This window comes from Phlebotomus papatasi, chromosome 2 (genome assembly GCF_024763615.1).
Source record: "Phlebotomus papatasi isolate M1 chromosome 2, Ppap_2.1, whole genome shotgun sequence".
Taxonomy (NCBI): Eukaryota; Metazoa; Arthropoda; class Insecta; order Diptera; family Psychodidae; genus Phlebotomus; species Phlebotomus papatasi.
This window is the reverse complement of record NC_077223.1, coordinates 74,133,097-74,160,602: the sequence shown is the minus strand read 5'-3', so window position 1 is coordinate 74,160,602 and position 27,506 is coordinate 74,133,097. Positions and strand designations below refer to the sequence as shown.

Sequence of the window (27,506 nt, the reverse complement as noted above, 5' to 3'; positions counted from 1 at the left end):
AGGTGCGAAGCCTTATATGCTGAAGGCATTCCAAATTTAGCCCGTAATGTAATCCCCCGTTTAGCGTTGATAGAAGAAAATCTACCGTGTATATTTTTTTCCCGAATTCTTCCACATAATCCTCATAGTTCGCTGAGCCATCTTGTCTTATCATATACATGTTCTATGTAGTAAAATCATCAGAATTTCCCACTGGGCGCGCAAAAATAGAATTACTAGTTTGCGGGAGGCGTTCACTCTTCTACTTGGTTGGGTGTTGAAGTATGTTTGCAGAGATGAAAAGAACACATTTTGCTGCACACGGCACCGATACTCGATGTATCCAATGAGAATAGTCTTAGAACTATAATTTTAATTTCTTTTTCTCTTCTCAATCTTTTTTTTTCTGTGGCTGTGATCTATGATATTCTCCGCTTGAGGGACATCGAGTGTAAAATTTTAATTTTGAGTTGTATTGTACAGTTCAATGTTACAGAAAATTGCAACGTCCTTCGTCCATTTATAATTTAACAAATCGAATTTCTCTTGCATGAATTTTATTGCCTTCTTGTTGTGTATTACATAAAATTGTATTTGAAATAAATATTTTCTTTAACTATAAACTATTTATATAAAAAGCAGTTTTTTTTCGTAAAATTTATTAATTTTTTTCTCTATACCAAAAAAAAATGAAATAATCAGTTATCATTTCAATAAACAAAAATAGAGTTTTGCTTTTCTCACATTTTATCCTCATAAAGATTTCTTTCAATACAAAATGCCAATTAATTATTATTAATTATTTATTGCAATGTGTAGGATGAAATTAAAGTAAAAAAGTAAAAAAAAAACAAAAAAGGTGCTTTGGAAGCTACAAAATATCTTTGCCTTAAGAGTAATACGATTAATCAATAAAGTAAACATCAAATATAATAAAATCACGACTAGGTTATAATAAAAGTAATTTGAGAGAAATAATGATTCACTGTTGAAATTATTACAATGCAAAAAATACACACAAAGAATAAATACAATAATTCTAAAATATGAGAAAAGAAAACAAGTAAAAAAAACATGTATTGCAAAATATAATCTAACAATAAAAAGAAAAAAAGGTGATCATGAGCGAATTATTTGTCATCGGGCATAAACAGATAGATTTGTTTGGCAAAAACACATTTCTTTTTAAAATCAAAATTCAAGGGCTATTATTTCTTACTTTTCACGATAAGATTAGCCGATGTTTCAACTTGGCCAGCCGATGTTGTCACACGGCACGTGAATTTGCCAGAATCCTCCTCATACGTTGTATTAATCAACAGAACAGCATTGTTTCCCTCTTGAATCATCTGAAATGAAAATAGATTTCCTTTAGAACCATATAAAGCTTTATAGAAACTATTTTTTAATTGATTCATTTTTATTACAATAAGGGAGGGTGGGACAGTTTAGGCAGCTGATTTGAATTTACCAAACCTTTATAAACATTTATTATATTCGGTATTAACACAATATCTATCCATTTATTATCAAAAAAAATTTTATATTTTCGAAAGTTTTGCATGCCTGAAACTGTCTCAGACTATTTAAAAAAAAAGTAGATGGTGCATTCATATAAGGGTTGTAATAGATTCATTCTACGAAGAATTAAACGGTTTATCACCTTGGTTTCATGTAGTCTCTTGAGGGGAAAGCCTGAACTAGGAATCTAAAGCTTAGCTGTTTTTCGCGATTTTCTTTTAAGGTACTAAATTTCATGAAATTTTTGGTATATCTTTAAATAAATTTAAAGTGCTTGAAATTTTTTTTGAAAAAAGAAGCATTACAAAATATATAAAAATATTTTCAATTTTCGTAAGTGTATTTCATAGTAAAACCAAAAAAAGAAATCGGAGCAAATTGTAAAATAGAGATTCTTTTAATATTTCTTTTAAAGCATATTTTGGGACGAAATTTTTACCTTAATACGCCGTAAAAGACATGAAAGAATATTTTTTCAATGACATTTTTGATTCAACCAGAAGTGAATTTTATTTTTGAAAAGAATAAGTTATTTTTTCAATTTTATTCGGCCAATAAGTTTTTTTTTTAATGTTTTTCGCCAAGTCGAAGAAGAAGCAATTGTAAAAACGAGAAGTGGAGAAAAAACGCGCTTAAAAGTTTTGGATGTTTATCCGATTCCTTGAAAATTCGTTATTTCGATCGTTCAGAATAAGAAACGAATAACTCGCAGTAGCCAAGTTTTACAGGAGAGCGATTTGAAGCTGAGATTTTACATGCAGAGTATAGGATTTTTGATATTTAAAATCTTTATAACTTTGAAAATAATAATCTTTCAAGTATAATATTCAAAGGAAATGTAGAGGCTATAAAGAAGTATCCAAAAAGCGAACAAAACGGTTTTTTTTTTGAAAAAAATCGAGTTGTTCGACTTATATTCTGACAAGTCGATTTGCTTTTGTCCATATTTCGTGTTGGTTTCTGAAATTCTTCTGATATATTCTTTGATATGATATTTTTGGATCCCGGTCAAAATCCCGAAAGCCAAAATCCCGAACTCTAAAATCTCGAAAGCCAAAATCCCGAATGGCCCAAAATCCCGAAAGCCAAAATCCCAAATTCTTAAAAGTGTCATAGCTACTCCCACGATTGCATCCGCGCTTGCTGGAGGCAAAGGGAAATCTTTTGTGTTTTGGGAAATTATTCTGAACATTTTCCACCATATAATTTCATCCCTTTCAGAATTTTAAAAATTCGGGATTTTGGCTGACACCGGATATTCTTATGGCGTATCTATTGATTTAAACAATAAAATAAAACTATCGATTCTTTTAACTTGGTAATTTAGGATGCCAACCTAAGGCCTTACACATTGTGAGAAACTTTCGTCAAAAATAAGTTTTTTCAACATGTGTAGGCGAACCCAATAAAACTGCGTCAAAATGTTTTATTTTGAGGACAATTTCGAATTTTAAAGCAAATCGTTCGGTTGCTCATGGGACATTTACTTTAAAATTTTAAATTTTCACTTAAATTTATCGCAATGAAATATGTAGAAGCCTTTACAAAATTCTTGTTTTATTTTGCAATAAAATCTTATGTCTTGAAAGAGACAGTTTTGAACTTCCTGAGCAAGTTTGTTTGTTATTTAGTTTTAAAAGTTTCATTTTTGGGTCACGGGTGACCCAATCGTCCTTAAAGGGTTAAAGACTAATAACGTCCATAAAAATAGATATCAAAATCATCAAACTATAAAATTAGTATCTGACAAATACTGAGGAAAAACAATAAATAAAAAAGACGGCAACCTTACACATTAATAGCCGTACTCAGGGTCATGACATTTCCTATCTTTCCCACATGTTTCTAGCGCGCCGAAAAAACATTTGAGTTCATTAGCTGTTTTCTGTCATTGTAGAATGAATTAACAAAAAATACTAATACAAAATAAAAGCTAGTTTAATAATTAAGAGGCAACCGAAATCCCCAAATTGGCAACCTACATAGTTTTGAAGATATCTCGTGAAATGTGTACGAAAACAGGAAAAAATTTGTGCTAAAACTGGTCACAGTTTTAAAAGCTAATGTCACCTCCTTGGCCGTACTGCACCTCTTCTTGCATTGTTATTGGAAATTTATCGTTTTATAATTTTTCCAAAAATTATTGTCCTCTATATCAAAGACAAATTGCATCCAGTGTGAAGAGCAGAACTTCTACACAAAAGCAAACGAAAGAGCAGTAAAGGTAAACTAGAGAAGAAGTTGTCTAAGTACATATCACTCAGAGTAAAGTGTTTTTTTGCTATTTTTTTTAAACATCATTTCTAATTTTTTGATAAAAGAATATATGAAGGGAAAGCTCTTTGGAAACTTTAAAAACAGGCAAATGACTTTCTATTCAGCACATCTAAGTTATATAAGAAATACGTATTTGTGAATAAATTTTGGAAAATAAGTTCATTTAAATTAATATCTTTAGTTATTAATTTTTTTAAAGACCTCCAAATTTTATTATTTTCTTTTTTTTTGTTTTCCATTGTATTTGGAAAAGGAAATCGTTATTTTGAATATTTACTGAAAGAATACATTTTTTTTTAAATTTAAATTAAATGAATACTTTTGTGTTCAAAAATATCGTAAAATTAAAATAAATATTTGGTCAATTAGTTTTACGAAAGAAATTAAATATATAAATGACCATTTAAAATAAAAATTTCAAAAAAATGTTTCAAAACTCCCCTGCATTTGAAACAAAAACGTCTAATATTGAGAAGTTTACAAAAGTTCAAATATTTTATTTTACCCAATCAGTTAATGTTTGTAACAATTGATTTTAAAAAGCTTTATATTTAAAACAAAAGCAAATTTTTAAATTTGACAACATACCACGTTACATTTAATTTTAATATTCTGATTTTTTATTTCTATGGAATTATTTTTATTTCTAATACAAATAATTTTTGATTTGAAAACTAAGATATTTAATACAAACAGGGGAGTGACATTAGCTCTGAAAATACGACCAGTTTTAGTGTAAATTTAATCCTGTTTTCGTACACATTTCACGAGATATCTTAAAAACTAGGTAGACTGCCAATTTGGGGTTTTCGGTTGCCGCTTCGTTATTAAATTGGCTTTTATTTTGTATTAGTATTTTTTGATATTTCATTCTACAATGACAGAAAACAGCTAATAAACTCCAAAGTTTTTTCGGCGCGCTAGAAACATATGGGAAACATAGGAAATGCCATGCCCCTGAATACAAATATCTGTACATTTGTACTGAAAGTGAATTTATTTAATTTCGAAATTAAATGAAAGGTATTTGAAATGATGGTGGTCTCATTTGAAGTAAAGGTTTAACCATTGTTTGGAAAGATAATAATAATAATTTATTTAAATTCTGCAAACTTGTGCTTTGGGTTTGTTTGGAAAGAAAATTCATTAGTTTCAAATATTTACCCAGAATTTTTTCAAATAAATATTAAATATTTATTTAAAAAAAATCTATTTTTCTCAGTGTTTGAATGATTAATTTAGTGAAAATTTTAAGTATCAGTTACTTTTTTACTCTATTTTTTTTTTGAAGGTATTGAAATTTAAATTATCCGCCTTGTCATATTTTGTCCCAGATTCCCCATATCTCTGCGTATGAAATAAATACTTTAAGGAAAGTCTTTAGGAAAGACAAAAAGTCCAAGCCTTTTTTTCATTAAAGTGAAATAATATATCGTAATATGCGTTGAATCTTATAGTATTATCCTATTTTATTTATTAATTTATTTTATTTTTTTATTTATTTGTTTTATGTTTTTAATTGTTTATGAATTTAATGCCCAACGCATAATTACGTTTGTAAATATGTTTTCAAAATTTTCTATGTGTGAGTGAGATGACTAGATCTAGATCTTACTCACTCTCATTGAAATGTCAAAAACATGTATACAAAACAAAAGTTATTGTGCGTTGGGCATAAACAATTAAAAATAGAATATTAAAAAATACGGATACAATGACGGTCGATGCAAACAACGAGGTACATAATTAGAAAATCGTATGATAGATCTTCGTGTAAAATGATAGACGATAGTAATTGTAAATCTAGAACAAACCTTGCAAAGTTGCAATTTATAATATTCGAGATATATGCATAAAACATATTGGCATAAATTCAAAGTTTGCAAAAAAAAATTCTCTTCATGCTTCGTAATTGCAAAATTTATACTACACCATTAATCATATCTTTAGACCGAAAAATGTGTTTATGGTAAAATTCTATGTGAATTTTCCACTTTAATTAAAGAAAATTTCTTGGCACCCCCAAATATCACACTAATTAAAACGTAGCTGAGAGATTAGAGATAATAACATTGTATGAATAAAACTGTACACACCTGAAAGTCTGGTGAGGTGGGAATTAGAGCACCTTCACGGAACCACTGGACTGCAGTTGCTTTGGCTTTTCCAACGATTTTGGTTTGGAACTGAGCAGGATTGCCTTCTTCGCAAATGACATCTTTTAGCGGTGTTAGACTTGGCAAAGCATCTTGTTGTTCAGGAGCCATGACTTTGAGAGTAGCATTGGTGGATACCTCTCCGGCTGTATTGCCCAAGACGCACCTGTAGACACCTTCATCTTCTGGGAAGGCCTCAGAGATGCGTAGGGTGTAGTATTCACCTTCTCGTATCATTTGGAAGTACTTAGATTGCTTGATGATGCTCTCACCCTTGAACCACTTTGCCACTGGATTTGGTTTTCCCACTACACGCGTCTTAAACACCACAGAATGTCCTTCAAGGATCTTCTGATCCTTAAGTGGTTCAACTAATGTTGGAGCCTTTTCCGTACCAGGAGTTGTGGGTTTTTCTTTTTGGGGTTTTGCTGGTGTCTGAACAATCAATTCGGCATCACATCGAGCTTCTCCAGCATTATTCACGGCAACACATTCATATTTTCCAGCATCTTCTGGGTAGGCTTCAATGATCAGGAGAGTGTAGGTATTATCTTCCTCAAGAACCTTGTACTTGATATTTGTAGTGATTTTCTTGCCATTCTTCAACCAGTAGACATCCAAAGGCTTCGTACCACTCACACGTGCATCAAATCGCGCCAATTGAGCATTTGTAACACGAACATCCTGTACGGTGGTCAGGAAACTGGGAGGAACTACGCCCCCACGGCCTTGTCGTTTGCGTTCCTCCACCACTAAATTGGCACTGCATTTGGCGGTTCCTCCGCGATTTTCAGCCACAACGGAAAACACGGCAGAATCCTCGAGGAAAACTTGGCGGATGATCAGCACAGATTTTGTGCTGAATGTGTGAATTTGGAAGTCAGGTGAATTGGTTATAAGGAAGTTCTCACGGAACCACTTGACTTGTGGCAAGGGTTCACCATCGAATTCCACTTCAAATCGAGCCTGTTCATTCTCAAATACACGGCATGGTTGAATTTTCTTGGTGAAGAATGGTGGTTTACTGGGTTGTACTGGACCCTGCACCACACGCTCCTGAATCTTTCCTTTGTGTTCCATTTCTGTTGTCTCAGTGGCCGTGATCTTCCTCGTGATCTCCAGATCACCCACTTGTTCCTTCTGCGTCTGCTTCTGCTTCGATACATGAACTTCACGTCCATGAACGGCGGATTCTGATGGTTCTGGTGGTTTCTTCACGAATTTTCGTGTTTCCACTGTTCTATCATCAACCTCTTCAGTTTTTTCGCTGGAAAACATAAAAAAAATAGTTTAATAAATTTTTTATAACTCTTTAATTGTGATTTCTATCAAATACTTAATTTTATCATTGTGTTTTAAGTAGATTTATTATTCATGTTCTATTCTAGCAATAATAGTTGAAACAATGCTATTGATAATGCTTCAGTCTCACCAAATTTAAGACTAAATAAACAGTTAAATAAAATAAACAGATCTGAAGAGTATCTGTAATTTTTTTTCTAATTATGTTGCGCCAAAAGTTTTACGGTTTTCAGGGTTTTCAGACTTAAAACAATGTTTTGTAACCATCAAAGTTGGTTAGAAATTTATTATGTTTTTTTTTAATTTAATTTTTAAATCCTTAATGATCTATGTTTGCGTTATTTATGCTGGACAAGAATATTTAATTTTTTGGAAGTATCATGAAAATATTATACTTCTTATAGTTTCCATGACTCACTCGTTTTTAAAGAGTAAAGATTAAAGAACTTTATCACTTAATCAAACGTTAAAGATCTATCTCTTCAGTCTTGAGATGAGATTTTAACCTTTAATTCGGTTTAACCAAGGGAGAGATATTAGGGTGAAAATGTGTACACTAATTCCAAACACTTCCACAATTTGGAAGAGCTCTTTAGACTTCCAGCATTTCGGAAGACTCCCGAAAATGCTGCTATACTTCCAGCACTTCTTGCACTTCTCATACTTAAGAAGCAATAATTTATTTAATATTATCAAAAAGTCTAATTAGGAAAATTAAAAAAAAAATCAAGAAATTTTGCTTATAATTGAATTTTTAGCGGCAGATATTCTTGCATACTAACGATATTTTAATATTATTTGTGTTTTAAGACCAACAGAATTTCTTTTTATGGATTTTTTAAGACATTGAAGCTAGGTACTTTTGGAAAGAGAGTCTCTAAAAAATGTATTGTCGTTTCTAAATTTATTGAAACTGTGTTGAAAAGTCTTTCTGGTTTTAGAAAGCTTTCAAGGAGTCCATATTTTTGCGTACCAAATTATTTTATAGAGATTGAAGCAAATGATAGTTTGAAGGGTCAATACCTGAAAAATATTCTAGGTTCTGAAGAATTTTTCATTGGAACTTTAACATGATTTAGTGTTGTCGCCTTATTTTGCAAGATTATGCTCTTTCGTTTGCCCAAAATTGGACGTTTTTTTTATTAAGAAAGAAGGGCATTGAATCTACTGAATGAATCACAGTGCTTATTTGATGGCCTTGGAGTAGCCGATATAATTTCCCTGGAATTCCATCAAATTTGCAGCAACAGTTGTAATGATTGCAAATCAACTTTTGCAACAAGCTTGGCTATTTTATCCAGGACCTTTTCCGCTGTTGTTGTATATTAGAATTAGATCATTTTTCAACAACATCTGTCACAAATCGATCCAGAAAAGTTCTTTATCGCAACATATCAGGGGGGAAATCGCTACCGCTGCAAAGTATGTTGTACTTTGGATTTTACTCTTTCTTGTGCCGAGTTAGATTTATTTCTTGGAAGAAATTGTTCCTTTATTGAACGGTCTAATTCTATAGTTCCGTTGGGCTATAACAATACTAATTTGCCTATTGGTCGTCATTTAGAGATCACACATCTATCTTTAGATATAACAGGTTCCAGCTAAACGTTCTAACCTTGATATCGCAACATTTAACCGATCCACCAGATTGGCGGAAGGGTTTTCCCAGTTGGAAAAATCGACCAATCGAGCCCTTATACAAGTCTTTTTCGTCATTATCAGTTCGGACCAGCATATATCACTACTTTAAATTTATTTAAACCTTGAAGTTTTATGATACAAACTTCACTCTTAGAAAACCAAGAACTCTTTCCAAAGATTCAACTAGGTCTCCAAGCCAGCATCGGTGACTTCGGAGTAAAGAGAGATCCTTTATACTATACCAAGATTATCAAGAAATTTTCTTTTTCTTCATTACTAACAACACCCTAGAAATTCCCTATTGACTATATTAACTCGAATATCGTAGATGCAGGTGACTTTGCCCCTTGTTGTTCGTAAGCTTTTCTTTAAAATTGGCACTGTTATTCAGGGTGGTTCTTCATTTATCGGACATGGTAGATCGGATCAGTGAAGACCATCCTTAAGTGTTTGAATTAAAAAAAAAAAGCTTAAGAACAAAAAATTACTCCCGGTGGTCATAAAATTATAAAAAAGCAGTTTATTTGAGAAGATTCTCAAAGTAGACAAATAATTTAAATGATTTCATTATTATCACAGGTTAGATTATTTGGGTGGGATCAAGTTTTTTTTTATCAAAAAGTCTTAGACTAAATTTTAAAAGTAAAATTTAAAATCGATCTGAAGGCTGAGTATTCTAAAATAATGAAAAACGTAAATCTGACATCACCAAATTCTGTGATTTTCTTGATATTATAATTTTTTCTGAAAACTAAGTTGATTCTTAAACCGTTTTTTCTCTGAAGGATTGATTTATTAGTATTAAAACCTGTTAATATAAAGCCTAAACTCTGGACAAGATCTCTTTTAACGAGATTGACCTAGGATTTCATCTGCTCTTAGGTTTGAAGATATTTTAAGATTCAAATTATGTCTTGAACTTTTCCAAAAATTTAATTAAAATAAATTATAAAAACTTATGTTCAAATTATTAACAAAGAGTTAAGAAATTAACACTTACAGTGTATCCTCATATTTCTGTGCCATTCCCTTTGCCATTGACGAATGAACAATCTTTTCTCCGGGAATTGCAAATTGATGACTAGCTTCTCGTAGACGTGACTCCTTCACTACTTGTTCATTTTCCAACTCTTGCAATTTGCTGTAATAGTCCTCACCCTTCTTGCTCTTAACCGCTTGTTGCCATTCAGTATCGGCTTCCTTGAACACCTTTGGTTTATTAATGTACTGACCCAATTCAATACCACCTTGTTGATCTAACAAGGCTTTTCTCTCTTCAAATGTCTTTTCCAGCTCAGTTTCAGTGCGTTCTTTCTGGTATTGGACAAGATCGTAGTCGTACCAGGCTGTATTTGGTAGACAGAAAATATTATTAAGTCACAATTAACTTTTGAAATTTTGAGGCAAATATTTTAACAGCATTGTTATCAAGTTTTAGAAAACTGGCACTTTTTTTTTTTAAATCTACGTCACTTGCAAAGAAAAAGAAGAAAACATGCTTGATGTGAAATATTACCATTAAAATTTATCAGAAAGAAGAAAAGAGATGTAACTTAATATTTACAATGAGTTTTTTTTCATACCTTGCCTTTTCATTTACAATCTCAGATTTGTTTGTACAAAAGCTGGAAGCGATGAACGTCGATGGGCTTTTCATATCTACAGTTGTTTAGAGCTTTAAGCTTAGGTATACCAAGGAATAGGACCAAAGGATTGGGAATATTTTGGTAGTGCTTGTATATTATATTATGTGTATAGAAATGTATTTCGGTTATGGTTTTGCAAATTTAAATTTATTTTTTGATGTGTTTTAATAGCGTTGCGTAATCAACTATTTATGGTGCAGTTGTGTTTAGTTTTTCAAGTTCCATACTAAAATTTGTTTTTAGAAGAAAGTTCAAATTCATCCGAGTGTTAAAAAATATTTGTGAATTAAGCAAAAAAAACCAAAAAAAGTGAATTGTGCAAATTAGCAAAAATATGTGTCTAATTTTTTGTATTTCTAAAATTTATTTATTTTTAAGCAATACGTTTAAAGATATATTTATACTATTTTGGAAGTTGTTGAAGCGCATTATTCGTGTTATGAGCATCACAGAATTGCTCTTGTTTTGTAAATATGAATTTTACGATTTAACGAGAGTTGAAAATATCTATCGTGAAAGAAAAAATGTGTAATGCTCTTTGTTAAAAATTTGTCAGAACACTGAGAAAAAAAAGAGGGTGCGATTAACTTTTTCTCCTCATAACTTTAACACTTTTTAGGTGTAAAAATATATCAACATTTTTTAATGTTAATTTCACACCTTTTTAAGGGTAAAATTAACATGAAAAAGGGTAACTTTAACCCCCAATACACCTAAAAATCATAATATTTACACCGATTTTGGATCAATACTGCAGGGTAAAATTAACATTTCCCTAATGTTATTTTAAGTTTTTCGGATTTCTCTCAGTGACGTATAGTCTCCTTGAAATATTAATAAAAAAAAGTTTTCCCGAACAAAGTTCTTTTAATAAACTTTAAAAAAAAATAGCACAACAAACTTTTTCTTTCAGAATAATTACAGTTAATTCATTCTTTCGCATAGATATTTTTGTAAAATATATTTACAAAACAATTTTAATTGTGCGTGTAGCATTTTACTTTCTATCTTTCGCTATCTTTGCATAATTTGTTTAGTATATCAAAAAAAATATGAAGTGCATATATCTTTAATTGCGATTTTCTTTGATCGGTTAAGTATTCCATTTGAACTTTCTATGTGACTAATTTGTGCAAAAATGGTTAAATAGAGCAATGTATATGCCATATGACTGTTTGAATTAATTTATTGATAGACTTACGTCTTGGTGAATTCTTCAAAACCCCACGATAATCATCTTTACGTGGTATAACTTTGAGTTCTGTTGTAGCAAGTGCTTCTCCTAGTGAACTCCTTGCAATCACTTCTATCTTGCCCGTATCATATTGTCGTGTTTTTGGTATATCCATGTGATACATGCCATCGTATGTTAACTTATATCGTGATCCCTAGAGTTTAAGGAGTAAAAGAAAAATGCATCAATTGTGAATTTGTCGAATATTTCAATAAAATAGTTACATTGACAACAGTATGTCCATTAATCAACCACATTACACGTGGTCTCGGATGACCTGTGACTCGAGCACAGAATCTAGCCCATTCGCCTTCCTCCACTGTCACTGGTTCAGGATTACTGACAAACACTGGTGGTTGCTTGGGCTTCATGGCTTCATCAACTTCTTCCGGGACCCTATAAAATATTAATTATGAATTTCATAGTTTCTATTATTTTCTGCAAAAAAATTCGGGTTTACTTACACCTGCCATGAGGCTTCCATTTCTCGAATTCGCTCAATACTCTTCATACCTTTAGGCAACTGAGAATCATAAATGATGCCCGGTTTACCTGTCGTCTTGATAACTGCTCGTGTCTCATCCATTCCATACAAATTCGTTGCGCGGCACAAATATTCTCCGCTATCTTCTGGGTAGACCCAACCGAAGTTCATGGCAACGTAGCCAAAATCGTATATTGGTGTAAAGCGATTTTCTAAAAATGAGACGTGAAAAATAAACTCAGCATTTTTTGCATTAGAAACTCAATATTCAGCAAAAGATGTAAACTAAGCAAAAAATAGTAAAATACAGTGGTGGCCAAAATAATAGAATGACTTTGCAAAGATTATATTTTTTAACTTTTGTATTTTTTCCCGACCCCAATAGGGATAAGCGGTTGAAAATGAATGAATAATTTTATTCCTAATTTTTAATATAGTTCTGATGTAGAAATTTTCAAATTATTAGAATCGTAGAATAAAGGTTGTTTTGGCCGCTAGAGGTCTCTATTTTACACAAAATACGTCAATAGTGAAATTCAGTTCGGCTAAAACAATTGGAAAACTGTCATTTATGGTTTCTAAATATGGCTTTCTTTAAACTTATTTTATAGATCACATTCTTTATTTTAAATGAAAGTGATCTTGTCGTGTTGTTCAAACCAAATTTCACTATTAATGTATTCTGTAAAAAAAATAGAGACCTCTAACGGCCAAAACAATAGTTATTTGACGTGAGGTAATTATTTGAACATTTCTATATCAAAATTATTTCAACGAATTGCAATAATCAAAAATGCTATAGGTAAAATAGCGGTCTTTGCGGAGCTGATTCTATTATTTTGGCCACCACTGTATGTGAAATTACCCATTACAACAAGTGTAAGGAACTTAAAAAAAAGAAAAAATGACGCTAAATAATGTTTTTTTTATGTGGGTCACTGAAAACCGAAAGTTGATAGCTTTTATCGTTTGGTCTCTAGCCCAGTTACTATTTGAAGATAACGTATTTTATAAAATACTCTCTCTTTGAATTCGAACAAAAAAAATTATAAAGTTAGGCTTATAGGATGGAGTCAACACTTATGGACGTTATACACTTGGGGACAGCTTGCAGAAATCTGAAGTTCTTATCTAGCACAAATTTCGCAAAATTTTAAAATTATTAATTTATGATGCGATTAACAATTTTGTAATTCTTTGAAATCTCTTTTAGACAAGAACTTAAGATTTTTGCAAACTGTTCATTAGTTTACAACGTCAACGAGTTATGACTCCACTCTATTCGAGAATAAAAGATCAGATACTTTTCTACTTCTTAGAACCTGAGAAAAAATTACGAATGGTTTCAAGTATCTTACGTTTTTACGTAGAATACAAGAACATACTCAATAAATAGACAGGAAGTACATACAACTCCAGAATCCCAGTATCCCAATTTAACTGTTGTTACTCTTGACAAAAACCTCCTAAACTAAACAATTATTGTACTTAACTAATTAGGGAGTTAATTGAGATTTTTATTCAACGGGATAAGTAAATTGTTTAATTCGGTGGCAGCCAAAATCCCAGAAGCCAAATTCCCGAATACCAAAATCCCGAAACCCAAAATCCCGAATGTTCAAAGTCCTGAAAGGAATGAAATTATATGGAGAAAAATGTTTAGAATAATTTCTCAAAACACAAAAAAATTCCCTTTGTCTCCAGAAAGCGCAAGTACAATCGTGGGAGTAACTACACAGAAAAAAATATTTTGTAAAATTGTTCGTCAATGTTTGTGAAATCCTATGGAGGACTTACGAAATGCTCGTGAATCGTATAACCCACAAACAAGTTCGTAAAATTTTGTACTTTTTCACAAACATTGTTCGTAAAATGATCATTTGACGAACATTTTTTGTACTTTTACAAACATTTGTTCGTAAATGTTCGTAAACACACACAAAAATGTTCGTAAAATTTTGTCATTTGTTCGTATTTGTTCGTAAGTTTTTGTTTGTCTGGCAAAAATGTTCGTAAACTCACAAAAAAAATGTTCGTAAAATTTTGCCATTTGTTCGTATTTGTTCGTAAGTTTTTGTTTGTCTGGAAAAAATTTACGAACAAATACGAACAAATGACAAAATTTTACGAACATTTCTTTGTGTGTTTACGAACATTTACGAACAAATGTTTGTAAAAGTACAAAAATTGTTTGTCAAATAATCATTTTACGAACAATGTTTGTGAAAAAGTACAAAATTTTACGAACTTGTTTGTGGATTATACGATTCACGAGCATTTCTTAAGTCCTCCATAGAATTTCACAAGCATTGACGAACAATTTTACAAAATATTTTTTTTGTGTCTGACACTTTTAAGAATTAGGAATTTTGGCTTTCGGGATTTTGGCCAATTCGGGAATTTAGAGTTCGGGATTTTTGCTTTCGGGATTTTGGCTTTCAGGATTTTGGCTTCCGGGATTTTGGCTGCCACCGAATTAAACAATTTACTTATCCCGTTGAATAGAGATCTCAATTAACTCCCTAATTAGTTAAGTACAATATTTGTTCAGGAGGTTTTTGTCAAGAGTAAAAAAAAAGTTGAACTGGGACTCTGAAGTTATATAACATTTAAACTTTTGTGAAGAATATCGGTCCGATGATGGGATGTAGCAGAAAATATACGAACACTAGACCACTCTTAATTTTCGTTATTTTACTCTTTACGACGTTTTGAGGATGAATATCCTCTTTATCAGGTCTACAACGTCATTTATAGGAAATTCTTTACACTGAATTTTTATCAGAGATGTACATATGTAGTCTAAAGGTTTTCTTATAAATGATTTGTAAAATTGATGCAGCGGATAACTAATGAGAAATGTATGGCAAAGCTATGCGTTTATAAGTCTAGAAACAAATAGAAAAAATGTAATAAAATTCTTGCACAATTTATATTAAAAATATTGTGTCTTCAAGTCTTAAAATTATTTCATTTACTTTTATTTTATGTGTGATTCTTATATTATCACATCTATTTCTTTTTAGGAATTGCCACCCTTTTACCCAAAAATTGCCCTTCAGTGGGAAGCTTTCGGGTATTGTACCTTCCCGTCCTCTTCAAAGACCAATATAATTCAAAAAGTATGAGCAAGGGAAAGTACTCTCCCTTCGAATGTTTACGCCGTTGAATAATGTGAATTTCTTTAATTTTTCCTAAGAAACTTATACGTTTGTATTAAATATTAGTTGCCTTATTATCAATTATATTGATAATTATGTGTATGTCTTTTAGGAAAAATAAAAGAAAAATGCACATGGTTCAAAGGCATGAACGTTCGAAGAGAAAGTACTTTTCTCTATTACTTTTATCGACCCTAGATCCAAAGGTAATTGTAGATGTTTAGTGCTGTCTAAACTGATGATGATTACGTTTGACCACAGAAAAAAAATGTGGAAATTGGTCCAGTAAAACTGGATATATTCCCCTTAATTCTGATATAAAGAATGATATATAAAAGAAGCATAAATACACTTAGTATCAACATTACGATTTACAATACTAAGTCAATGGGTATAAACAAATTTATTTTATAGCTCTGAAAATGGGTAATTTCGCATGTGATTTATATTTATATCATACTCTGTGGATCTCAATAGTTTAATAGTCTCAAAAAATACTCAAACTTAGGGGGAAGTGGGGCATCTTTGAAAGTCGGGTACCTTTGAAATTGTGATTTTTCACCTATTTTTAATTAAAATTGAGCTTTATCGTGATATTATTTAGGTGCACTAACAAAATTAGAAGCTAAATTATATTATAGTATGGATCAGTTTCCCTTAAATGTAGGAGAAAAATCTCGATTTTAAAGGTGCCCCACTTTCAAAGGTGCCCCACTTCCCCCTATGCCCTTTATTTCTTGCGCCAGAAATTTGTTTACTAGTGTAATCATAAAAGCTTTTTGTATATGATTGAGAAATCAAACAGAAATAAACTTACTGTATGGTAGGGGTTTGCCATTGAAGAACCATTCAACTTTCATGTTGGGATCACCAACAGGTGCCAACTGGCATTCGAATTTAGTGCTCTGCATTTCCGTCAAAGTTGTTTGATCCTCAATTTGAGTCACAAATCTTGGTGGTTGCTTCCTATCCGGATCATAGAGATCATCTTCTGTTAAGAATATCTCTGATGTATATTTCTTAATGGTGGCCTCCATCTGCATCAACGTCTCGGATTTCTTCATGCCCTTTGGTATTTGATTTTGGAGGATAATCGTTGGCAGTTCTAAGGGAAAAGAAAGAAAGAAAATAGTAATCTACTAACATTTATTGAATAGTTTGCAAATGCTTACTTTTGCATGAAACTGTAGCACGAGTTGTATCCTCTCCGAGATCATTAACAGCTCGACAAACATATTCGCCAGAATCTTCAGGATACACATACAGGATATCCAATGAAACGAATCCCATATCGTAGACTGTACGATAGCGATGTCCCGATGGTAGAGGTTTGCCATTTCTGTACCACTCAATGCGGAGTTTTGGATCCTCCTTGGGCTCAACGCGGCACTCAAATCGTATACTTTCAGCCTCATCTACTGTATGGGATTGGATTTGAGTGATGAACTTTGGTGGTTTCATTGGGGCCTCCTCTTGTGGTGCAACAGTTACTGGACCACGTTCGAGTTCCTTCAATTTTTCCGCTGTCATACCCTCTGGCAATTGACTGTCAAAGATGATGTCCTTCTTGGATTTGCACGTTACTTTAGCCACAGTTGTAGCAGATCCCCATCTATTAGTGGCCCGGCAGACATATTCGCCAGAATCACGGGCATAGGCATAATCCATGTCAAGGGCAATAAATCCAAAGTCATTGAGCATATGTACGCGAGATCCAGTTGCCAATGGACGACCATTGTGGTACCATTCAATGCGCATTGTGGGATCTCCAACGGGTTCAACTCGGCAATCAAAGTGAACAGGACCACCTTCGGGAATATCAACATTATCCTTGATGTCAACGACAAATCTCGGTGGATTGGGTTCCTCATCTTCGGCACTGATTTCCTCTCGTTTGTACAGTGATTCCTCCAATTTCTGAATACTTTCTGTGCCAGTTCGGAAGTTTGATGGCAATTGGGGTTCCATAATGATACCCTGTCGTCCGCGTACTTGTAGTTTGCACGAAACTGTTGCTTCACCATGTTTATTAGTTGCTTTGCATGTGTAGAGACCAGAATCACGCTGATAGCATCCAGCAATTTCCAAGATGACAAATCCAAAGTCATTAATAGTCTTAATGCGTGATCCTGCCCACAGTGCCTTTCCATTGTGGAACCATTCAACTCTCATGCTGGGATCGGTGATCGGTGTCAAGCGACATTCAAAGTGGGCCAATGAATTTTCGCCCAGTGTCAAATCTGATGGTGTCGTGATAAACTCTGGTGGTTTACCACTGTCTTCTTCAGGTGAAATTTGTCCAGCATTAGCACCCAATCCCTCAAGTTCTGCAATTTTGTCAATAGTACTCTCCATGCCCTTTGGTAACTGTGACTCCAAAATAATACTCCTCTTGCCTTGTACACGCATAGAGGATGTGGTAACTGCTTCACCATAGTCATTAATAGCACGGCACGAATATTCTCCAGAATCTTCCGGGTAAACTGGTGAGATTTCCAAAATGACAAATCCAAAGTCACAGAATGTGCGGAAACGTGATCCAGCTTTGAGTGGTTTTCCATTCCAATACCATTCGATACGGAGTTTGGGATCATCTGTTGGTATAACACGAGCTTCGAAATGTACATTCTCACCCTCACGGAGGCTATCAATATTGGATAGTGGAACGGTGAATACAGGTGCTTTTCCTCTCTCCTCATCTACACGTTCCTGATGCTCACGAATTAGTGAGTCCTCCAGAGTTTGTATCTTCTCAAGTCCTCCTTCCATGCCCTATACAGATAAAATAGTTTCAGAATATTTGAATTCAATTGCCTTTATTAGTACTTTGGTACTTACCCGCGGTAATTGCGAGTCCAAGATAAGATTAGCCTTCGACAGACATTTCAGAGAAGCTTTTGTCGAATCTGATCCATACTTATTCGTAGCTCGACACTCATACTCTCCAGAATTCTCCTCATAGCAGTACAATAGATCCAGAATAACTATGCCAAAATCATGGAAGGTCCTGTACCTATGACCATGAGGCAATTTGTTGCCATTGTAGAACCACTCGACTTTGAGATCCGGATCTGTGACTGGTGTAAGACGGGCCTCAAAGTGAGCACTCTGACCTTCAACTAAGCGTGAAATCTCCTTGATCTGGGTAACAAATTTAGGTGGTTCACCAACAGGTGTTCCAGGGGTTGCTGGTTGTTGAGACAGACCACTTTCCAGTTCACGAATTTTAGCTAGAGACTCAGGCTGAAGACTGTCAAGGAACACTCCACCCTTACCAGTGCACTGAAGCGTAGCTCTGGTAAAGTCTTCACCATATTTATTGGATGCTCGACAGACATATTCTCCAGAATCGTGACTCTGCACGTAGGCAATGTCCAAAAGGACGTAACCAAAGTCAGCCACGGGTTTGATCCTCGTTGAATGGCGCAGGGGTTGTCCATTGTGGAACCATTCAACCTTCATATTAGGATCACCAACAGGTTCAAGCGTGCACTCGTAGTGGGCAGACTGTCCATCCTTAAGTCCGGCCAAACTCTGAATTTGCGTTGTGAAACGTGGTTTCTGCCCTTGAGATTTGTCAACACATTCAAGATTAACGCTGATTTCTGCCTGTCCCCATTTGTTAGTGGCACGACATGAGTATTTTCCAGAATCTTCAATCTTAGTGCCCAAAATTTCCAGGACAACCATTCCAAAGGCATAAACAGTTCTGACTCTGTGACTAGCTTCAAGTGTTTTGCCGTTGTAGAACCACTCAACAACCATTGTCTGATCTCCAGTGGGAACAAGGGAAGCTTCAAAGTGTGCAATCTCACCTTCACTGATGTTTCTGATATCAGTAAATTCTGACGTGAATCTTGGTGGTTGACCAATCTCAGCTTCAACTTTCTTGTCATCACCCCTTCTGAGAGAATCTTCCAGATCTTGAATCTTCTCCAAACCTTCATCACCCTTCGGATGCTGCGACTTCTCAATAATACTTTCTTTGCTTGTGCAATAAATTGTGGTAGAAGTGAAAGCTTCACCAGCCAGATTATAGGCCTTGCATGTGTAAATACCCTGATCCCTTTCGTATACTTCAATGAGGTCAAGAGTAACAAATCCAAAGTCACTGGTCATCTTAAAGCGTGAACCATGTTGCAGGATTTTACCATTGAAGTACCATTCAATCTTGAGATTAGGATCTTCCTTGGGTTCAACCTGTCCCTCCAAGTGTAGTGGTTGAGCCTCAGACAGATGGAACTCGGGAAGGGTTGGGATAACCCATTCAGGTTTGGGATATGCCTTTTCAGGTTTACCTGGTTTGCGTGCAGCACGATCTGCTGCAGCACCTTCAGCCTCCTGGACTGCTTCCAATCCAGCCTTGCCTTGTGGATGTTGTGTATCTAGGAACATTGTAGCTGTGCTAGTGCACCTCAATGAACCAGATGTCGACGCAGATCCCTTGCTATTGGTAGCTTTACAGGTATAAATTCCGGAATCTTCAGCATATGCATGACTGATGTCCAAAGCAATGTAACCAAAGTCATAGGTTGTCTTAAATCGAGCACCAACTGGCAGGGGCTTCCCATTGACGAACCACTCAATTTTCATGGTAGGATCCCGCGAAGGTTCGACATTGCACTCGAAGTGTACATTGTCTCCTTCCTTGCATTCAACATTGTTCAAATGAGTAATGAAGACAGGTTCCTCGTATGTTGGTTCGGGAGCAGCTGGACGATCAGGTCTTGGTGCTTCGAGCTGTCCAATGCGTGGCAATGCATCTGGATGCATGGTGTCTGCCAGCAACCAATGACGATCTTCAATTTTAAGTGTACATGTCGATACGGCCTCTCCAAGAAGATTCGTAGCGCGACAAGTGTAGATAGCAGAGTCATCTGCACGAAGTCCATTGATTGCCAACGTGACAAGACCAAAATCAAAGGTGCTCCTCAAACGTGTACCAGTTGTAAGGGAAATTCCATTTTTGAACCACTCAATGCGTAAATTGGGATCAGCACGTGGTTCGACTTGAGCTTCAAGGTGAACATGTTGACCTTCAACAAGTTTGTCATAGCTCTGAAGATGCGTGGTGAAGACAGGGGCTTGTTGTGGTGTTGTATCCACAAACATCTCAGGTACACGATTCATCGCGGCTTCCTTCTGCTGAATCTTCTGCCAGGATTCAGGAAGAAGACTCTCACCTGCGATCGATGATCGTGATTTAACTTTCATAGCTGTCGACGAGACTGCTTCACCAGCCGCATTGATAGCCTTGCACATGTACACACCACTGTCTTCAGCCACAACCGAATTGATGTCAAGAGTGACAAATCCAAAGTCGTGAGTTGTGCGGAATCTCGATCCCATCTTCAATTCGACACCATTTACATACCATTCGAAACGCATCGTTGGATCGCCAACGGGTACAACACGAGCTTCAAAACGAGCATGCTGTCCCTCCCACAGTTCAGCTGGACCTGTGAGAAGTTGCGTGAAGATTGGCTTTTCAAAGGCACGATCTGGTTCATCGGGCCTCTTGGCTGTAGGTGCTTCGAGCTGTTGAATTTTGCGCATGCCTTCAGGGTGTTGAGATTGCAACTGAATACTAGCGTGAGTGCGAATTCTCATGGAAGCCGTTGTAACTGCTTCACCCAGTGGATTTGTAGCACGACACATGTACACTCCCTGATCTTCTTCGCGCACATGCTGAATATCCATGGAGACATATCCAAAGTCGTGTTGTTTGGTAATTCTCGAACTATCCTCTAGTGGTTTGTCATTGCGGAACCATTCTACTTTGAGTGTTGGATCACCAACGGGGATCAAGCGACACTCAAAGTGGGCGGTATCACCCTCAATAATAGCATCAATATTCTGCAATGGTTGAGTGAACACTGGCCTCTGTCGTGTAACTTGATCGGGAATATCTGGGCGCTTGAATGGAGTTGCTGATTCAAGTTGACGAATCTTCTCGAGACCTTCTGGGCGCTGTGATTCCATGATAATGCTATCTTTAGCATGGACTTGCATCTTAATGGATGAGACGCACTGCCCAAGGGCATTAACAGCACGCACTGAATATTCTCCAGCATCTTCAGGCACAACATGCTGAATATCTAGTGCCACATAACCAAAATCAAAGGTAATATGGAAACGAGATGCTGATGGCAAAGGTTTGCCATTGTGATAGAATTCAATGCGCAAATTAGGATCATGAATTGGTTCAACTTGAGCCTCAAAGTGGGCAGTTTGTCCTTCATACAATTCAGTTGTTCCTCTGAGTTGTGTTACAAATCTCGGTGGACTGAGTGGTAAATCTTGAATTTCTGGCCTAGTTGGTCCAGCCTTGGATTCCAGTTTCTGTATCTTCTCCAAACCATCAGGATGTTGAGTATCCAGAATAATAGACCGGCGATTGACAACGCGGATGTTGCAAGTATTCATGGCTTCACCCAGGAGATTTGTAGCCTTGCACATGTAAGTTCCAGTATCTTCCCCATATACATAGAGAACATCGAGAGCAACATAGCCAAAGTCATGGGTGGTTCTAAATCTGTGACCAGCACGAATGGCTTTTCCGTTGATGAACCACTCAATACGCAGGTTCGGATCATTGATTGGCTCAACACGACATTCCAAATGTGCATGATCGCCTTCTTTGAGATTCTCCAGGCTATTTAGTGGTGTCAGGAAAACTGGTTTCTGTCCAACTTCCTCAACTTCAGGCTTTTGTGGTCTCTCGTAACTCTCGAGTTCTCTGATCTTAGCCAAACGTTGTTCATCCAAAGTGTCAAGATAAAGACCAGCATTGGGATTGACCTTAACTGCACAAGTAGTAACAGCTTCTCCAACTGCATTCTTGGCTTTGCACATGTAAGTTCCTGTATCTTCGGCATAGGCATAGAGAATATCGAGTGCCACAAAGCCAAAGTCATAGACTGTCTTGAACCTATGTCCTTGGGGAATTGGTCGTCCATTGCAATACCACTCTACCTTCATGGTAGGATCATTTACAGGCGTCAACGTTGCTTCAAGGTGCACAGGTGTACCTTCTTGCACATTAGCATTGCGAAGAGGTCGTCCAAATTGAGGCTTTTCAGCAATATACTGCTCTTCTTCAGTCTTCCTCTTGTACCGTGAATCATCTTCAAGGTATTGAATCTTTTCCAGAGCACCCTCATGCTGTGTATCCTGAATGATTGACTGGCGTGACTTTACATTCAATTTAATTGATGACTGAGCCTGGCCCAATTTGTTGACTGCACGGCAAGTGTATTCGCCACTATCCTCTGCATAAACTGTGAGAATATCGAGAGCGGCAAATCCAAAATCGTAGCATGTTCTGAAACGATGGCCTGTTTGCAGAGGCTGGCCATTGTGGAACCATTCCACTTTCAAATTAGGATCCGGATAGGGTTCAATTCGGCATTCATAATGGGCACTCTGTCCTTCAATTAAATTGGTCGGGCCGTGCAATTGGGCGGTAAAACGAGGAGCTTGTTTGACAACAACTTCTTCCTCTTCGCGACGGGCATATCGCGATGTATCCTCCAAATGTTGAATCTTCTGTAAGGCCTGTTCGTTTTGGGTCTCCATTTGAAGCGCTGCTTTAGCTATAATGAAGACATATTTTTAGAACATACCAATATTGTGTTGACTTTGAGACATGGAGGGGTGTGATTGGGAAGAACGGGGACGAAGATCATGGCGAGAACCCGAACGGTAAAATGTTGCTTGACTTTTGTGCAATCAAAGGTTATTCAATAATACCTTTTTCAAGCACAAGAACATTCACAAATACACCTGGGAAGACACAACACGAGGACTTAAGACAATAATTGACATTGTCCTTGTTCCCGGTGGTGATAGAAGAATTGCCCAAGATGTTCGAGTTTTTCGTAGTGCTGAACTGTCAACTGATCAAAACCTGCTTTTCGTAAAAATTAACCTCAAAGAAGACCCTCCCGCTCTACCTAAGGGTAAGAGCAAAGTGCTTAAATGCATTAGGTGGGAGAGTCTCAAGAAGAAAGACGTTGAGGAAAAATGTGTGAAGGGCGTACAAGAAAGGCTTGAACAAATTCCACAATCTCCTTCTGACATTGAGGCGGAATGGGACTGTTTTCATACAGCCATTTTGGCCTTGGCTACAGAAGCTTGTGGCCTTAAGCGGATTAATATGACGAACAACGTGAAACGGTCATCTTGGTGGAACACACCGGGAGTAAAAGAAGTCGTTGGAGAGAAAAAGAAGGCTTACAAGTTGTACATGCAACGTAAGGATCCTGATTCTCGTGATCGTTATGTTGAAGCGCGAAAGGCTGTAAAGCTCGCAGTTAAAGCCGCTAGAGAGGAGGCGTGGAAAAAGTTTGGCGAAAAGCTGGAGCCTAACTATAGGATGGCAAACAAAATTTTCTGGCAAACAGTCCGAAGACTCCGAGGGAAGAAAAGCAATTCCATCCAAGGAGTAACATCCAAGGAAGGGAATCTTCTGACCAAAGAGGAAGAGGTCTTAAGTCGCTGGAAAGAGTACTTGTCAGAATTGCTCAATCCTCAGCAGGGCACTGATGATGACGTATACCCACGAGTAAAGGCAGGGAAGAAAGCAGTCCTTCAGAGAGTGTAGTCCTGTATGCGATTAGTAAATTGAAGGATGGAAAAGCTGCAGGATTTGACGAAATACTTCAAGACTGGCAAGTTGGGGTCATTGTACCCATATTCAAGAATGGAAACAAGAAAGACTGCTTCAATTATAGGGGAATTTTCCTTCTGAGTTTGCCCGGCAAAGTGTATGCCAAAGTCCTTGAGCGAAGATGCTGAGATATAGTCGAACCCAGATTGGGTGAGGAACAATGCGGTTTCAGACCTGGGAGGGAATTCTGTAACTCGATGAACGCTTCACTAGTGAACGATTCACTAGTAAAAGGTTCACGAGCTTCCCTTCACGACTGCTAGAAAAGTTATTCTGTACATTTGTGTGAAAGAGAGAGGGGAAGTGTGTTGAAATTTTCATTAAATTTAAGATTTTCATCAATATTTGAACTAAATAACTCTGGAAAACACTAGAATTGAGTATAAGAAATGATATGGTCTTGTTTTTTTTAAGCTGAGTATGAAAAAATTTTTACTGGCTTCACCGAGTGATACCATCATCTTCACCGAAAAATTGACAAGTGAAACACATAACCTCAAGAACATAACAATGAAGAAACACATAACAATGAAAGTGAACGTAAGTCGGAGGTAATGGTGATTTCCCGACAATCTGTGGAATGCACACTACATGTTAGTGGAGTCTCATTGACACATGTGGAGAAGTTCAAGTATCTCGGGGTGTTATTCACGAGTGATGGTAGGATGGAGGCAGAACTCTCGTCGTGAATCGGTCAGGCTTCTGCAGTTATGAGGGAGCTTGGCAGAAGCGTGCTGAGGAAGGTCGAGCTTAGTCGATCGGCTAAGTTTTCGGTTTTCAAAGCTGTGTTCATTCCTATTCTCACCTATGATCATGAGATTTGGGTAATGACCGAAAGGGTAAGATCGCGAATGCAAGCTGCCGAGATGAGATACCTCCGGGCGGTTAAGGGTAGCACTTGTCGAGATCGAGTGAGGAATGTAGCCGTTCGTGAGGAACTAAGAGTCGAGGAGCTGCTTCTTCGAGTTGAGAGATCACAACTTCGATGGTATGGACATGTTCAACGCATGAATGAAGAAAGATTCCTCAGAAAAGCTATGCAAGCCATTGTGAGGAGACCTCGACCTCAGGGCAGACCTAGAAACCCGAACATCTTCCTGAAGTGGCGGAGGATCGACAAGCGTGGGCTGCTAATTTGCTAAGCGGTTGTAAATGAATGAATGAATGAATTGATCTAATACTTACATTGGACGATTAAAGAAGCAGACGTGACTGCTTGACCCAATTCATTGATTGCTCTACAAGTATAGGTACCAGAATCTTCAGGGTTGACGTATTTCATATTTAGGGCAACGTATCCAAAGTCATGCATCGTTGTAACTCGATTAGCTGCAAGAATATTCTTATTAGTACGCTTCAATTAAGAAACACTTATTAGACAACTTACATGCTTCCAATGGAACGCCATTCCTTAACCACTCGACCTTGAGCTTGGGATCACCGACGGGAATAAGACGTGCTTCAAAGTGAACTGCTTGATTTTCTGCCACTCGAATATCTTTAACGGGAAGGGTGAATAGGGGAGCTTGACTGACAAATTCCTCCTGGACACTTTGACGCTGGTACCGTGATGTATCTTCCAATTGATGTAAACGAGTCAAAGCTCCTTCATGCTGTGATTCCATATAAATTGACTTTCTTGTATGAATAATGGCAATAGCTGAAGTAACTGCCTCTCCGAGGGCATTCACAGCACGGCAGGTATATGTACCACAATCCTCTGGAAGACATCCCATTATATCAAGGGCCACGAAGCCAAAGTTATTGGTTTCGGTGAAGCGTGATCCAGACTTGAGTGGGGTGTTATTGTGGTACCACTCAACTTTCATAGTTGGATCAGACACTGGAATTAGACGACACTCAAAGTGAGCTCGCTGTCCTTCCCGAATTTCAATGTTCTTCAGGGATGTGGTGAAGATTGGGGCTTGCTTGGTAACTTCATCAACAACCTCTTGTCGGTGATACCGTGAACGGTCTTCTAGATAGTGAATTTGCTCAAGACCAGCTTCATTTTGACTAGTAGTGAGAATTTGCTCACTGCCACGGCATATAAGATTGCATTGAGTCTCATCAGATCCAACAAAGTTCACAGCACGACACGTGTAGGTGGCTGAATCTTCAGCAATCAGATCAATAATGTCGAGAGCCACATACCCAAAATCATGTATTGGTCGGAAGCGATGTCCCACAGTGATGGGTCGTCCATTCTTGTACCATTCAACTTTGAGATTGGGATCTGTGACTGGTTCAAGTTTGCATTCAAAATGTGCATGCTGACCCTCTCGCATTCCTTCCAAATTCTTGGGACGCGTGAGGAAGCGTGGCTTGATGTTGACAATTTCATCGACATATTCAGATCGCTTGTAGCGTGAAGAATCTTCGAGGTATTGGATCTTCTCGAGACCTTGTGGGTGTTGCGTGTCTAAGATTAGATCCTTCTTTGCAATCACACGAACTGAGCATGATGTCACAGCTTCACCAAGTTGATTGCGTGCTTGGCATGTGTACACACCAGAGTCCACGGCATAAACACCAAGAAGGTCAAGTGCAACGTAGTCAAATTCATAAGCTGGCCGGAAGCGATGACCCGTCTTCACGGGCATACCATTCACAAACCATTCAACACGCATTGTAGGATCTCCCACAGGTTGTAAGCGACATTCCAAATGGACATTGGTGCCTTCAACTGTCTCAATATTGTGCAGTGGTCGTGTAAATTGTGGCGCTTGCATAACAGTGATATCTTCAGTTACCTGCTGACGGCGTCGAGAGGCATCTTCAAGGGCCTGAATTTGCTCTAGAGACATCTCATTTTGCGTCTCTGTCATGATATCACTCCGCCCAATAACACGGACACATGCCGATGTGTGGGCAGATCCGAGGTGATTGACGGCGCGCACGGTGTATTCACCAGAATCAAGGGCAGTTGTGTGGATGATATCGAGTGCCACATATCCGAAATCGTAGTATGTGCGGAAGCGTGAGCCAACGGTGATGGGGCGACCATTGTGGAACCATTCCACGCGCATAGTTGGGTCACCCATGGGCTCAAGGCGGCACTCGAGATGCACGTTTTTTCCCTCGTGCACAGGTTTAGGGTCGGACAGGGGAGTCACAAAAATAGGTTTTGATTTGGAGATTTCCTCAATCTCATACTGGGGCTCGATAAATTTTCCCTCTTCCAGACGTTGGGTCTTTTCGTACGTTCCACGATGCATGCTACTCGTATCGATGCTTGAGCGTGCTGAGAATATTTAAAGTAGAACATAAGTTTTTTTTTTGCGAATTCTTAAAGCTAGTGATAATCCTAGATCAGCTTATTGTAGGTGAGATTCTTAATGTAAGCTAACTCGGAATGTATGCAAATTCTATTTAGAGCTGAAGTTGGGGGACGCCATTCAGTTATCTTGAATCAAATTCGTGAAATTATACAA

At 36.8% G+C, this 27,506-nt stretch overlaps 1 protein-coding gene across 1 annotated transcript in view; it reads right to left on the bottom strand.

Moving 5' to 3' along the window:
* The window catches only part of LOC129801038 (titin-like), a 257,548-nt gene that overhangs the window by 107,459 nt on the left and 122,583 nt on the right, over nt 1-27,506 (bottom strand). Inside the window, exons 36-46 of the mRNA XM_055845796.1 lie at nt 25,460-27,316; nt 25,258-25,401; nt 18,240-22,996; nt 16,574-18,173; nt 16,219-16,506; nt 12,221-12,452; nt 11,981-12,152; nt 11,724-11,910; nt 9,877-10,222; nt 5,874-7,200; nt 1,190-1,328 (exon numbers count right to left, since the gene is read on the bottom strand). Coding sequence (XP_055701771.1) covers nt 1,190-1,328; nt 5,874-7,200; nt 9,877-10,222; nt 11,724-11,910; nt 11,981-12,152; nt 12,221-12,452; nt 16,219-16,506; nt 16,574-18,173; nt 18,240-22,996; nt 25,258-25,401; nt 25,460-27,316 — 11,049 coding nt within the window. The remainder of the gene's footprint in view (nt 1-1,189; nt 1,329-5,873; nt 7,201-9,876; nt 10,223-11,723; nt 11,911-11,980; nt 12,153-12,220; nt 12,453-16,218; nt 16,507-16,573; nt 18,174-18,239; nt 22,997-25,257; nt 25,402-25,459; nt 27,317-27,506) is intronic.